This window comes from Pituophis catenifer, unplaced genomic scaffold (genome assembly GCF_029215685.1).
Source record: "Pituophis catenifer annectens isolate HBS135680 unplaced genomic scaffold, rPitCat1.0.hap2 SCAF_2, whole genome shotgun sequence".
NCBI classification, from domain to species: domain Eukaryota; kingdom Metazoa; phylum Chordata; class Lepidosauria; order Squamata; family Colubridae; genus Pituophis; species Pituophis catenifer.
The window spans coordinates 81,526,348-81,542,755 of record NW_027256882.1 but is presented as its reverse complement, the minus strand read 5'-3'; the positions used below and the strand labels follow the sequence as shown (position 1 = coordinate 81,542,755).

Below are 16,408 nucleotides of genomic sequence, written 5' to 3'. Positions count from 1 at the left end.
CCAAGGGGGGCAGCCATCATAACTTTGAATATGGCCCATATTCAAAGGGACCTATGACCCATATTATATGGGTCATAAGTCCCTTTGGGGGGCTTCATCCTAACTTTGAACAGTAGCTATGTGAATTGTTGTGAGTCAAAGGCTAGCTGTAATCCCTTCTACTCTGATATCCCTGCTCTGAGGGGGATGAGGAACAGATCAAGCATAGGAGAGATTGCCTAGAGAAGTTGCAGGGCAGGAAAGGATCCCAAGAAAACAAGCAGGCATACAATGTGGAATACATTGGATTGTTTTCATAGCATGCTTATAACTCACAGGCCTGAGAGATACTGCATTTATTTTGATATGTATTCCCCATTGTATGCCTACTTACTCCCTTGTATTCCCTTCATTTCCAATGAGTTAAATACAAATATTTATTGTCATCTTGCTAATTATCCCAGTACCCAACTGGGGTGAGATTCCAAAGGGCAGGAGAGTGGAGAAAAGGGAAGCATAGTCACAGGGACATTATTTTACACTTGGCAACCAGTTGCGTATAGGAATCCAGAACAGAATCAAAGGCAGAGTGGTATCAGGCTGTGTCAATGCTTCTCCAGCCAGGCTGCAAGACATTCAGATTACCATCAGATGGCAGAAACGATTTAGTGTTTTCTGAACCTCTTCTCTGGCACCTAGCGATCAAACTGATTATCATCTATTGAGACTGACTAACTGTTTATTCACTGCCAAGTCCTTTCTGTTCTAGCATAAGATTTCATGCCACCCAAAGCAAATGCTTAGGCTCTTCTCAAGTTGCATACTGGGCCTGCATCAGACAACAACTAGATTTTTGTTAATGATTGGGGACACTCCAATTGAATTAAGGCACTCTTGAGACTATTTAGGAACTATTTACCTGTTATAAAAGAAATACTGTAGTCTATGGAATACACAGATTGGCCATGTCGAAGACAGTCACAGTTATTCAAAGTTGTTTCAGAAGACAGGACAAAAAACAATGGAGGTGGATTAGGTTAGTTTAAATCAGATTTAACCCCAAGTGACTTGGAGTCAGAGTTTCTCAAGCACTTCTATTTTGCATAAAAATTTTGGAGGTGAGGTGAGCGGCCGGGAGGCCAGGCAAGTAGCTGGGCGAGGTGAGGCCCCCTCAATGTTAGTGATGTTGAGTTGGCCATGCCCACCCAGTCACATGACCACTCAGCCACACCTACTCAGCCGTCATTGGGGCAGAGAACCAGTTGTTAAATTATTTGAATCCTACCACTGAATAAGTTCCAGTTAGGATGATTTATTGCTCATGCCTATACACAAGATTCTAGTTAACTAGTGATCAGCACTAAATTAGTCCTAGGTAAGAGTTAATGGAATTCAGGGGGGGGGGAGACTTGATTCTTTTGTGAGAACATAATAATTCCAGACTGATTCTTCTCTTGAATCCACCCCCTAGGCTCTGCCTCTTCTTCGCCTACATCAGGAGACTAGAATATCCTTCACAAACCTTCCATTGGTAGTATGGTCATATATCAGAAGTATTGTCTAAACAATGATTATAGGACAGAAGTAAGGGAGGAAAATGAAATTATGCTTGGATGTTGTAGAAACTGGAACAATTATTTATTTATTAAATTTATATGCCGCCCTTCTTGCCAATCAGGTTTCCAAATGGAAGTCTATATCTATATCTATATCTATATCTATATCTATATCTATATCTATATCTATATCTATACCTATACCTATACCTATACCTACAGCATAATATACATTACCAACACATGAGCATTTGTAACCTATAAAAATAATGTTTATAGAATACTTTCGTATCACCATTGTTTTGTTTGTTACAAAAAAGTAACTTGTGTTGAAAAACCAAAGCTTTGCATTTTATTTTGGATATTTCAAAACATACATTAAGAAAAGGGTAGGTTTCTTACTGGAATAACTTTTTGGACTTTATTACAGATCAGAGAGGATGACACGGGCAGCCCACTTCTCAATGGGAAGTGGGCACCCTACAGGCAATAGGGTGATCAAACTAACAGATTGTTCAGTAATCTTTGTTAGATTTTTAGATGATAAAATACCTGGGAAAGCAGCTGAACGCACCAGAAATTCATCAGGAGCACTAAGCCTGGCACTTGTAAGAAAATGCCCTGGCATACCTATGAAAGAATTCTGAAGTTAGGTAGGTTTTATTATGGGAAAAAAATGTCAGAAATAAATACTGGCACTATATTTCTAGAATATAAAACATACCGTGGGATTGCTGTCTAAGCAAAAGTGGACTTCCAGCAAATCCTGGGAAATTTTCCTGGAAACCCTCATTATCTGGGCAAAGAAACAATGACAGAAATAATATCAACTTTACTAAAAAGGGGCTTCCATCATTTTCTAGATTCTCAACTCTCAGAACTGTCCCCTTGGGCTAGGAAAGAGAATGTGCTCACCCATCTCTGAGATTATTTAAATTGAAAGATTACAAGTGTTTTGAAGTAGATCTGTCAGAAGTTAGATCCTCCTGCTTTAATGGGAAACTCATTATTATTCAAATTATTTATTTATTTATTTTGTATCCCGTTTTATACAAATAATTCAAGCTGGTGAACATATCCAACACACTTTCCTCCTCCTATTTTTCCCACAGCAACAATCCTGTGAGGCGGGTTGGCTGAGAGAAAATGATTGGCCCAACTTCACCTAGCTGGCTTTCATTGGCTAAAGTGGGACTTGAACTCACATTCTCCTGCTTTCTAGCCTTGTGCCTTAATTACCAGAACAAACTGAATCTCATCATTTTACTAGTTCACCAAATCATTTGCAATCTAATTCAGAATTCTGAATCACCAAATTCCATCAAGAGACTCCATAACACTAAGAGCTACAATCACAATCACAACATATAATCTGTTCCTGTATTATTTATAGAACATAACCTAAGAATTTAGGAATAACTATAGTAGCAAGACATGCAATGAAAATAACAAAGCTTTAAGTTATAATCTTTTGGTTTCCATTGTATTTATTAGTCCTATTTTATAAAAAAAAATAATACAATATACTTAGTTTAAAAAGAGAGTGGATAGAACACAGTTCAGTTTAATACTGAAATAATCTAATATGTGAATCAATATTAAGGGAAAAATATATTTATCTCTACATGCTTACAGTATGCTTTTAGAAAATCTAAAGAAAATGCAATTTATATATACTAAAACTGTAGTATAGAAAATAGCTTGATATATTACTGATTATATTATTGAGTAAAGAAGGAATAGGATTAGGTTTTTTTAAAAAATGTTGCTAAAATCCTCAAAGAAAATAAAAATAATGCTCGAAAATCTCAATCCTGTTTCATGGTAATCAATTAACACTTGAAAAATATATACTGTATTCAGAGTGAACATCAATGATACCAGGGGTGAATTCTACTTACCTTTACTACTGGTTCGCAGCCGGGCCGAGCACATGTGCGAGCCAAGCAAGTGCGCATGCTCTTCTGTGCAAGCACAGAAGCTTGTGCATGTGCAGAAGCATTTTGATGATGTCGGGGTTGGTGGGCAGAGCCTCCCACCGGTTTTACTACCGGTTCTATAGAACCATTGTGAACCGGGGGCAACCCACCACTGAATGATACCATACCTATGCTCTCTCATGCCATATTGCTATTCACACATATGATTATTGCTTTTTGTAATCACACACATGATTATTGTTTTTATTTCAGAATCGTAAATTCATCCTGGCAGCACTTACAGATATCCTCAGAAATATTGTCCCAGTCATTCTTCCAGCAGCTGATTGAAATTCAGAAGACAATGGAATGGCCAGCAATCTATTAGAATGCTTATACTGTACATAGAAATAAACATGTGGGTTTTTACCTTGTTCTGTTGGCTTGTTAGCCACCTCTTCAGCTTCTGGCTTAGTGACCACCATGGAAGTCATGGGTGTTACAAAGCTGTACTTCAGAGAGAGGTTCAATGCTTGGTTTTCCAGGTTTTTTTTCTCTGCTCCTTCCGCCAAAACGCTAAAACACAGAGCATAATTTCCACTGGTTCTATATGTGATTCAGGATTTTTTAAATATAAAATTAGCATGCTTCAGAAGTTTTAAGATGTAGTTTGGAATTTTCATATTCTTTCACTGACACACAAAGTGAAACCAACTGAAGGACAGAATAGACTAGGAATGAACCAAGAATGAACAACAGAACCGAAGAAAAACATTGTGGCTTTGTGAACTCAAGCTACTATATTCAATATTCTCAATAATATTGAGAAGAAAGTATTTCCTTCAAATTACCGTCCCCCCCAAAATATGCAAAGATAGCCACTTACAACTTTTCTAATTGCTGTTGAATGGTTAAATAGGCCCATAATTTTTCAATGAAATTTCCAAATATGTATTCCTGGTGTTCAAAAACTTGTGCTTTCTCTGTGACATTAGCATTTTCTTTCAGGGTCAAATTGCTTCCATGCTGAAAAATGAGAGAAGGGATCAGGGTGAGTTTTTGATATAATAATCAAGTTCTATTCTGCAGAACATATTTGAAAAGAATCCTTTCAGTTTACTACCTTCAAGGAAACAAAGATTATAAACATTAAAATTAAAGCACTCAAAATGGTGAATTGGATGGTCAAAATATTGAATTCATTGGGCACATTTGCACAGCACGATGAAGCAAAATCTGGTTTAACCTGCAAATGATCCTAACAGCTGTTACACTTGTTGAGCTACAATCCTTTCATTCATAGTTTAAGATTTCTTTATCATCCAATATGTAGGGCAGCAGCTTCACCTGTGTCTTCTGTACACATATATATTCCATTTTGTATTTTTAAAACACTTTGAAAGTAATACATTGTTACTAGTTTGGAAACATAGCTCAGAATTTCATCTGAAACAAAACTCTTGTACCTTTTCAACTAATAGTAGTTACATAGTACTTACCCCCTGAGCTTTTATTTCCAAGGAAAATATATCAATTTCATTGTCAAGTTTTCCAGCCACTACAATTTCAGAACCCTCATACAGCAACTTAAAATTATTCTCAGTGACATCCTCTACAGCATTGCCAAGATAATTTATATTAATCTCCTTCAGGATGGGAATAGCCACTTCACTATAAAAGTCCTTAAATGAAGAAAGAGAAAACCAGGAGAAATCAATGCATATTTCAGTCAAGAAAATTAAGATTATTGTTAGCATGCTACTGATGTACATCAAAAGATACCGATAAGCTTTTGAACATCAGTCCTTACCTGGAGCTGAAGGGCTGCATCTGAGTCCTCATATATACGTCGAGCAACTCCTGAATTATCTAAGGCCAGCTTCTCCAGAAAACTATAGCTTACATCAAATCCAAAGCCAAGGCAGTAGAGGAAATACTTCCCTTGATTGGCTTGATTTATGTTTTTCTGTATTTTCTTAGGGCTTGTTTCACCTGTTATATGGATGGACATGCACAAATATCTGGATTACTTTGTTTTAAATTGTTTATTGTATTTGTTGACTTTTCTACTTTATCAGCATTAGCTGTCTTGAGTGCCATTTTCTGCTGAGAAGACAGGATGTGAACATGGGATGTGTGTACATGGCAGAATACCTCATGTGTCACTGAACCAAGATAAAGGATTAAGAGAGAATAAAGGGCATGTGAGAATAATAGCATAAGCAATAGAATATGACTGCTACAAAATTCTGAAGTGTTATTATCACATAAACCAAACACAGCAATCCACAATTTCTGTGGATTAGAGATGTGATTTCTGAAATATTTAAATGATCAACAGGTTAAAGGATTAACAGAGACAAGAGAGATACATTATGCTTTTCTTAGGCTGATCCTCATTGTAAAGATGATGATAGAGTTTGTTTTCCAATATACTTCAAAAGATTTGTATAAATTATCAATAGCAATTTTTTTCTTTCTCTTTTCACCAACCTCAATCCTTTGGTCTTCATATTAACAACATATTCACTCACCTTCCCATACATAAACATACTGTACATGGATATGAATGAATAAAACCACTGAATGAATAAAACCACTGGAAAGAAGTCAGAAGAAACATTTGAGGATATTTGAATTGTAAAGTTCAAGAATTGAAGCAAAGCTAAGGAAGAAAATAATGCTATTTTAAATAAGATATTTTTTTTAAAAAAATGATGTCATTCAGAAGTATATACTAAAATAAATAAAATGCAATGAGCAGCAATAAGAACTGGTAGCTTTTCTGTTCCTAACTTACCAACAGTGGGTTCACCATCTGTCAGCAAAATGATCATTGAAATGCTTTTTTCTGGCAATAACTCCTCTTTGGTGGCTTGATCCAGAGAATTAATGGCTGTCAAAAGAGCTTCATTAATATTTGTTCCTGCAATAAGAAGAATTGTAACAATGAATATGCTAGTAGTGTTGGGATTGTTCTAAAAACATGGAGAGTAAATTTCAAGGCATTCGAAGAAATCTATTTAATCAGATGCAGTTTTAACTATCTTTGCTGATTAAATAAATACAAGTAAATAAAGGCACTTTGACACTATTTCTACTATCCAGTCATTCAAAAGCAAAATTTCCAGACTCCCCTCTTCAATTACAATTGAACCACCCAATCTGTGCGTTCCAGAGAAAAGATTGGTGATCTCTCAATTTTGTGAAGTTGATGCTTCATAAATGCTCCTTTTCAATGGCAACACCTACATTACGGCATTGCTTCCCAGCAGAAATCAAATTGATCCCTATTTTTAGCCTTCTGGGAGTTTTTAACAATTGTGGTATTCCAGAGGGCTTGTAGTAAATGTTAGGATGCCAGTGGTGTTATTTATTTTGGTTTCAGGCTGTTATTGAACATCTAAATTTATTGTGGATGTTTTAATTTTATGCTTCTTTTGGTTTGCCTTTAATTGCTTTAACTGCTAAGAGTCTTAGATTATTTATTCATTTATAAATGACATTTATACATGTCACAAACAAACGTGATTTGAAGCCAACTAATGTTTCTCAATTGCCACTAGTCTCAAAATATTATGAATGCCTCCAGGCTGCATCAGATGATTAATCAGTCAATGCAAAAACCAGTATCCATATTTTTATGTCAAGTTGTGTTTATTCTTTTTCCCCAGCTCTGAACACCTTTAGAGAAAGAGCTGCAAAAGTGCAAAAATCATAATCTCTTCTGGTGGGTTTTTTTTCTAACATATCTTCAAAGTAATAGTATATTGGTAATATGATACAGCAACTGGGCCTGTTCTAGGAAGAGTCAAAAGTTAGATTCAGAGTCCTGGGAAATGGAAAATATCAGCCTGCCAACTTTCTGGAGCTTCAGATTCCAAAGGGAAACTTGTTTAACTAAAATTGAAAGTAGCTCAGCTAAGAACAATAAACAGCTGATGAACAGAGATGGCAATGTGGGATCTCATTGTTATGGTGCCAATTTGAAAGGAGCACTAAGTCCTTATATGGGATTGTCATAACTTATACCTGTGATGGCAAACCTATGGCATACGTGCCAGAGGTGGCACACAGAGCCATCTTTCTGGGCACGCGAGCTGTCACCCAACTCAACTGCAGCTGCGCATGCGTGCACGCCCCAACTGGTGTTCGGGCCTCCAGTGCACATGTGCGCAATTCAGGGAACCCAGCTGGTTTTCGGAGCTCTCCTGCGCATGTGCGCATGTTTGTGCATGCACTATAGAGTACTTCCATGCAGTGCGTGCATGAGTACACGGCATTTGCATGCATGCATTGCAAGCATGAAACCTACATGCATCCACAGATGGTGCAATTGCACACGCAGTGCATGGGGGTGCATGCAAAATCTGCACCATCTGCCATGAACATGCGCAGATGGTGCAGTTGCATGCACAGAACACGGGGAGGAGCCATGCATTAGCGCAGATAGCACATGCGTGCACAAAGCGCGTACCTGTTCGGCACTTGGTGAGTAAAAGGTTTGCCACCACTGACTTATACAAATAGAAATCTCTGGTTTCAAATCAGGATAATTGCTAAGGCAATAGTAATACCTTTAATTTTCATAATAATAGGTTCATAATAATAACTTCAGCTGCAAAGAACTAACTTTGTTGATCTCTCTCTCTCTCTCAAAAAAGATAAAATCAAAGAAAAATCAAATATGTGGAGGAATGAGCATTATTATTAATAGTAGTATTATTATAGATCTTTATGTGGAGACCCTGGTGCTCTCTGAGCTTTTGGGGAAAATGAATTTTTGAGCTTTTAAAAAAAATCTCTGAGCTGAGATTTTTATTCAGGGATAGATAGATGACAGACAGACAGACAGACACATAGAGAAATGTCAACTCAAGAGAGCAAATATAACAATAGTAATAGCACTTAGATTTATATACCATCCCATAGTGCTTTACAGCATTCTCTGGGTAGTTTACAATGTCAGCATATATTGGCCCCAACAATCTGGCTCCTCATTTTATCAACCTTGAAAGGATCAAACTCCAGACTGTGGGCAGAGTTAACCTGTCATAGTGCATTCTAATCACTGTGCTACCCGGGCTCCTAATATATCTAATACTCCTGTCTCTAGGTTCCCCTAAAACAGTGTTTCTCAACCTTGGAAGCTTGAAGATGGGTGGACTTCAACTCCCAGAATCCCCCAGCCCGCAGCGCGGGCTGGGGGATTCTGGGAATTGAAGTCCACCCATCTTCAAGCTACCAAGGTTGAGAAACACTGCCCTAAAACAACATCCCTCATTGTTATTAATGTAATCTAAAATACCTTGAATGACATTGAATATAAGAAGGAAGAAATAATTATTTGATGTTTTTAACAAAAAAAAAAAAGTCAAGTAATTAAATGAAAAACTGGAATCAAGAAGGTTTGGATATCAGTTCCAGTGAACTCCTGATTAAAGCGCTATTGCAAAGATGGACTTCTACTTAGTCCTCATACTGACCTCCTTGCGCATGAATGGTTTGAACATACTGTTTAGCCGATTCCACATTCTCCTTGCTGGCTTGCAACAAAGTGGGCTTCCACTTTGAACTACTCCTACTAAAGACAATTAAATTAAAATGGTCTTTAGGATTCAGATCTTCCAAAATCTTTTCCAAGGCTTCTTTAGTCTATAACAAAGAGTAAAACAACACACGGTTAAATTCTGTAACCTAAAGCTAGCATTTTGACATCTATTATAATAAGTGAAAATATATATAACCTTTGACCTGTGTACACAGAACCTTCATTTTTCCCTTAATATAAATTAGAAAACACAGGAGGATATATCTCATAATTACAATTCTTGCCTTTTATAAAACAAAGGCAGTTGTTAATGGTTTCCAAATAAGATGGAATGTTTAAAGGGTAATTATTCCAAAGCTCATTTTAAAGCTTTTAGCCAGTTGCTCAATTATTTGTTTGCTAGATTTATATTTCACTTTTCCTCCTCAATCTCAAGTCATTTTACGAGAACTGCTCTGTGAAGTAGGTTAGTTAAGAGAAAATGACTGACCCAAAATAGCTGGTCTATTGAAAGAACAAGCTATCATGTGTACCTTGGTAATAATAATTCACTTAAAAGTAATGATATATACAAAGCCAACAAGGAAATAAATTTAAACAATAGAGGGATGGAAGAAGTCCTGTTTATTCTGACTCAAGCACATCATTGTTCTTTCTTAATTCACAGCTATAAAAGAGAGAGGAGGCTGAGAATATCTGAGGCTGACTTGCTGAAACAAAATAATTTTCATTGGAATTAAACTTGGCATACAACAAAAACTATCAGTAGACTCAAGAAAAGGCTCTGTTTTGGGAGAAATTACCTGCCGAATTTTATTGCCAGCCATAGATCCACTTTTATCTATAACAAAGATGATATTTTTGGGAAATACTGGCATTTCACTGGGTGCAAAATAATGGACAAAATAACCATTCACGATCTGAAATGAACAAAATATGTTATTTTAACATGTTACAGACACATATTTTGATATACTGGAAGATAAAGAAACTAAAATTAGCTAAATAGGATACTGGGTCAAAAATACTTTTATATATATATGTGTGTGTGTGTGTGTGTGTGTGTGTGTGTGTAGTTAATATTTCAGGTTTCTTCCCGTCCCTTCTACCCTTTTAGGGATATTTCCACAATTACTCGGGTTTCTTCCCGTGTATTGCTATTTCAAATCTGGTGCTGGTATTCTGGGATGGCTTTGATTCGAAAGACTTGATTTCAGATTTGAAATAGCAACGGCAGTTACTGCAAAAGACTGCTGACATAAGCCTGATGATGGCAGATGGGATTCGCTTCTACCCTTTTAGGGATATATCCACAATTACACGGGAAGAAACCTGAAATATTAACTATACACACATACATACCCGTGAAAACTTACATATATATATTGTCACAAGTAAATGCCTTATTCTCCATTATGTAAATAGTATATGAACAGGATATCAGGGGTTAATTTATTCTTCACTTCTTAATGTATTCATACTTCACCACTCCCATATATAGCTCCACCCATTGTATATATAAGGAGCTGCACACATCCCTTCCTTGCTTCTATCTGTGAATATTCAGTGAATATAGAATGCCTAATGTAAATAAAGAGAGATATATTTGAACTCTTAATTCTCAAATGATTTATTGAGTCTGATCCTGAAAATATCGCAACAAGCTGGTAGCAGAGGATGGTTGAATTGACTCAATAAAAACTTAAATATGTCTAAGAGAGATAGGCCCAACACCAGGGCATACAGCAAAGAAATGGAAACGGATCAAGAAATAATCAATGAGTCCACAAATGCAATTTCGAGAGAATCTGAAGAATACACCACAGAAGACGAAGAAATAATAAATGAAAATGATGACCAAGAGGAAAACGAAATAGAAAACAACGAACTCAGGTCAGAGATATTAAAACTTTTAAAAAGCCAAAAGAACGATGAAAGCCTCATCGCGAACCTCCAAGATATGCTAAAAAACAGCGGAGCAGTGAGAGAGAAGCACATCGCTACTGAAAAGCCAAAAGATTCAAAAATAGTGAGTGATACGCTTACAGACAAAAACGCAGTGAAGAAGAAAAACGGTGATCCCGCGCAAAATTTCGAATGGCAGCCATCTTGGTTTCAACAGACCTCCAAGGTGAGCGAAGCAGAGCCAATCAGAAAACTTGATTCAAAATTTCTGGCGCGAAAGACATTACTAGATAAAGAAAATGAAAAAGAAAAATCACATACCTCAGAAGAATCAGAATCAGAAAGCGAAGATGATTCAACAGACACACAAATAAAGTCAGCAATGAAAACGCTTTTTGCTGCATTTGGACCGAAACTGAAGATTACCAAAAAATCAACCAGAAAGCAAGCAAGCAAGCCAACGCCTCAATATCTACCCGCTCCCATCCAGACGACGAGAGCACCGACACCTGAACCCAGAGAGCCCTGCAGATACCACCCCACACCGCAGACCGATCCAAGGACCAGCGCTCTCAACAGAAGAAAACGAACAACCGCTACCATCAGGACTCCCAAGATCGAGCCGGAGACCGACTCATCTGAAGAAGAACAAAGCGAACGAGCCGCAGCGACAAGAACCTCTCATGACGACTCCAGGAATGAAATGAGCAACGCGCATGTGCAAGACTACACGGACGGCCCAGGAAGACAAGAGACGCGGAGAGGATCGTGCAGACTCGTTGCGAGCATTCCCACGCCGTTTTGTAATTTCCAGCATTTACGAGACCACGGACTACCCCCGGTTGTAAGTAATGGACCCAATAATGTTGGGAACTTACCCAGTGACTTCCCAAAGCTGAGAATAGATGGCATTAATTTGCAAGAATGGTATCAGCAGCTCCAGGTTGTCTTTATGAAGGAAAACTTACTGTTTTTTATCACTAATCCCCCCAAAAGACCTTGGACTCTAAAGTTAGATTGCTTACACCATAGAGCTTTTTTCTTATTAATTTCCAGTGTATCTCCTGCAATGTATCACAGCATTAAGCAAAATCTGACTGTCTCAGAAATTATTCAATGCATGTTCAATTTGTTTCACAGTGATAGTGTAGCTACAACCACAAGAATGTCTAAGGATTTCTTCTCTTCTAGGATAAAACCAGGGGTTACCATAAGTGAACATTTAATATCTTTAAACAAAATTAGAGCAGAATTGCATTTAAGGGGGGAGGTGATTTCAGATCAAACGATGAAAAGTGTTATCATCAACTCACTTGACCCATCATGGGATAATTATATGTCACATTTAGACACAATCAATCTAGGATACTTATCCATAGAAAGTCTATCCAATAAGTTAATAGCTGAAGACAATTCAAGGAGGAGTCACTCTAACAACCACATAGAACACAAACTATATAGAAAGATATCATGAAACATTTAGATGCCACAATTGTGGGTCCAAGGAACATAATAGGAGGGATTGCCCTAAAAATTCAAAAGAAAGACATAGGTCAGAATATAGAAGTAAGTACAACAACAGACAGTCTTCCATTGATAGACATAGATATAGAAGTCCACCCAATTATAAAGAACATAGAGGGAGTAGAGATAATTCAAAGGATAGAAAATCTGGTTCACTGAATGGACTAAACAAACAAGACAACACTAACATACAACAACTAGAGAACAATAATTGGCTTATTGATTCTGGAGCAACTAATCACACTACAAATAACAGAAATATATTGTCTTCATTTGTGGAGGATAAATTTGTAATAAAGGTAGCTAACCAAGAAAAAGTCCAAGTAATAGGTAGAGGGAATGTAACCTTACCTGGCCTAGGAAAAATAGAGGGGGTATTACTAATACCTGAAATACCTCATAACATACTTAGTGCCATAAAACTAAGCAGAGATTCTGATATTAACATTGTGTTTTCAAAGGGAAAAGCGACATTGGAGAAAAATAAAATAGATATAGGTACAGTAATAATCAAAGAAGGCCTACCTTATTTAATAACAAAGGAGAAATGGTTACATAACATTGATTCAAATATGGAAGATAGTATTGAAATAGATAATGGAAACATTAGTAACAGTGACAATGATGAATGTAAAGTAACTCATAATCATAAAGATACACATAATGAAAAAAAACCAAAAATAGGTAAGCCAATTCACGATGAGTGTGCTCATGTTTTACATAGGAAGTTAGGACATGCCAGTTTTCCTGTAGTACAAAAGATGACTGAACACGCAGAAGGTGTTAAAATAAAAAATTGTGAAAACTATTTGGAATGCTCAGTATGTAAGTCTACAAAGCTTAAAACTAGTCCCAGACCTAGAAAATCAACAAGGTCAACCAACAAAATTTTTGATTTGGTACACATGGACCTAGTTGGTCCACTAACACCATCAATTACTTATAAAAAACGTTATTTTCTAACCATTGTGGATGATTATAGTCGCTATGGATTTGTTTACACATTAAAACATAAAGATGAAACTTTTCAGAAATTTAAAGAGTTTTACAAACGTATAGAAACACAGCACAATATAAAAATAAAGCAAATCATGACAGATAGGGGATGTGAATTCATGTCTAAGGAATTCTCCCAATGGCTGAAGGACAAAGGAATGTTACATTACACATCTAGCCCATTTCCTGCATTCCAGAACGGAGTGGTAGAGAGAAAGAACTCAACATTACAAACCATGATTAGATGCACATTAGAAGATGCTGGCTTAAGCAAACAATTCTGGTCAGAAGCCCTACAATATTCCAATTACACACAAAATAGAACTTGGTCCAGCATTGTAAATAAGACACCATATGAAGTAATGTATAATAGGAAACCAAAATTAGCACACATGCACATATTTGGAGTCACTGCAGACGTACACATACCTAAACAATTGAGGCGAAAAGGAGAAAACGTATCTAGAAGACTTAGATTTATGGGATACGAGACAGGTACAAAAGGATACAGATTCATCGATAATAATAACAAATTTATAGTTTCCAGAACGGCTGTGTTCCATGAACAGGCCAACTGGTCTAAAATACATCTTAATGAAATATTCCCAAGCACCAACACAGATACCAAACTCCAAGAGAAAAGAACTATAGAAGAGCACAATGACAACAAGCATAGAAACAAAACCAAAACATGGACAAACAGTCAACACAAAATAAAGACAGATTCATTAACAAAAAAGGAAGCAAGATATTTACATGATAATGATAGTAAGCCTGTAAAAACAATCAGAAATACTAGAAATCAAATGCCAAATAAATACAAGGATTATATAATGCATATGGATGGAGAATCAACAACACCTAATACATATGAGGAGGTGTTAAAACTTCCTCCTGAAGAAAAAGAAAAATGGGAATCAGCAATGACTAAAGAGATGGAAAGTTTACGAGGGTTAAATGTATTTACACCTGCAATTGCACCAAAAGACAAAACTATTATTGGCACTAGGTGGATATATAAAATTAAAAATTTAGAGGGAGGCAATACTCTATACAAAGCTAGATTAGTTGCACAAGGTTATGCACAGAAATATCCCGAGGATTATACTGACACATACTCCCCCACAGTAAGAACTGAGAGTGTCAAAACAGCTCTAGTTATAGCATCAGCACTCAATCTCGATGTGTTCCAATATGACATACAGACTGCGTATTTACACGCAAAATTAGATAAGGAAATATATGTAAGAGCACCTCACAGTCAATACACAAACAAAAATGAGACTTGGTTATTAAACAAAAGTTTATACGGGTTGAAACAATCTGGTAAACGATGGTATGATTGTTTAGTAAAAGTGCTTAAAACTATGGATTTCAATGCTACTACTGCTGATAACTGTTTCTTTGTAAAAAAAGGTGATGATTCCATAGAATTTGTATTGATCTATGTGGATGACATTTTGTACATAGGTAAACATAAAGAAAGAAGAGAAACATTTGTAACAAAGCTAAATGAACATTTCTCACTGAAATCTTTGGGCAAAGTAAATAAGTATCTTGGTGTTCAAATCAGTAGAACTAGAAGAGGATTCAAACTTTCTCAGAGAGATAAGATCATAGAGCTCTTGAATAAATGTAATTTAAAAGATGCTAAACCCTGTGACACTCCCATGCAAACTGACTTTCTAAAGAATGCAGAAGAATCATCCCCTGAATTCAAAGATAATACATTTTATAGATCAATCATAGGTTCCCTTCTTTACATTTCCAATTGGACTAGACCTGATATCGCTCTGCCCCTCAATTTATTGTCCAGACATGTCAGCAAACCAACAATATACCATTGGGAAGCTGTCAAAAGGATATTAAGATATTTAAAGAATAGCTTAGATTTTTGTTTGATATTGGAGCCTAATAATGTCAAGGAGCCCATCCTCACATGTTACGCCGATGCGGATTGGGCCGGCGATACTTCATGTAGAAAAAGTACATCTGGTTATATATTCCTCCTTAATGGTTGTCCAGTTTACTGGTACACTGGCAAACAAGATTTAGTAGCCACTTCAACAACAGAGGCAGAATATGTTTGTCTATCTAAAGCAGCAAATAACCTTGTATGGTTTAATGACTTACTTTCTGACATTTGGAAAAAACCCAATTTGCCTTTTATCATGCATGAAGATAACAAAGCTGCTATCGAAATATCTAGATCTGATGCCATTGGACAAAGGTCCAGACATATAGACATAAAATTTAAACATGTGAGACAGTTATCTCAGGATGGATTTATTAAAGCAGTACATTGCGAAACATCAGAACAAATAGCTGACATATTAACAAAACCTTTGCCGTCTAAACAACATAAATACTTGACTTCTAAGTTATATGTTTTATATTGTTCTGAATCTGAATGTAATTGGTGTAGTATATCGAATCGGCATTTAGAGTGGGATTTGTCACAAGTAAATGCCTTATTCTCCATTATGTAAATAGTATATGAACAGGATATCAGGGGTTAATTTATTCTTCACTTCTTAATGTATTCATACTTCACCACTCCCATATATAGCTCCACCCATTGTATATATAAGGAACTGCACACATCCCTTCCTTGCTTCTATCTGTGAATATTCAGTGAATATAGAATGCCTAATGTAAATAAAGAGAGATATATTTGAACTCTTAATTCTCAAATGATTTATTGAGTCTGATCCTGAAAATATCGCAACATATATATATATATATATATATATATATATATATATATATATATATATATATATATAGGTCTTTGGTTATTCGGGTCTTCTCTTGATTTTCTAACTCAATTTTGTCTTTGGGGTTCCTTAGGATGGTGGATATTTTTCGGTTTGTGCAGAATGCTGTCTTGATGTTATGTTTGTGGAGGATTTTGCTTATTCTGTCTGTGGTGCCTTTTATGTATGGGAGGAGGGCTTTGCCGTTTTCTTGTTCTCTGT

At 36.3% G+C, this 16,408-nt stretch overlaps 1 protein-coding gene across 3 annotated transcripts in view; it reads right to left on the bottom strand.

The window, feature by feature from the left end:
• LOC139312322 (inter-alpha-trypsin inhibitor heavy chain H4-like) overlaps positions 1–16,408 on the bottom strand; it is a 41,628-nt gene that overhangs the window by 14,376 nt on the left and 10,844 nt on the right. For 2 of the 3 annotated variants that reach the window (XM_070937027.1, XM_070937028.1), the window contains exons 7-15: positions 9,809–9,925; positions 8,941–9,109; positions 6,255–6,380; positions 5,265–5,446; positions 4,954–5,136; positions 4,341–4,480; positions 3,885–4,030; positions 2,260–2,331; positions 2,088–2,165 (exon numbers count right to left, since the gene is read on the bottom strand). In XM_070937027.1, coding sequence (XP_070793128.1) covers positions 2,088–2,165; positions 2,260–2,331; positions 3,885–4,030; positions 4,341–4,480; positions 4,954–5,136; positions 5,265–5,446; positions 6,255–6,380; positions 8,941–9,109; positions 9,809–9,925 — 1,213 coding nt within the window. Of the gene's footprint in view, positions 1–898; positions 923–2,087; positions 2,166–2,259; positions 2,332–3,884; positions 4,031–4,340; positions 4,481–4,953; positions 5,137–5,264; positions 5,447–6,254; positions 6,381–8,940; positions 9,110–9,808; positions 9,926–16,408 lie in introns of all 3 variants that reach the window. The other variant, XM_070937026.1, reaches the window with a different exon arrangement.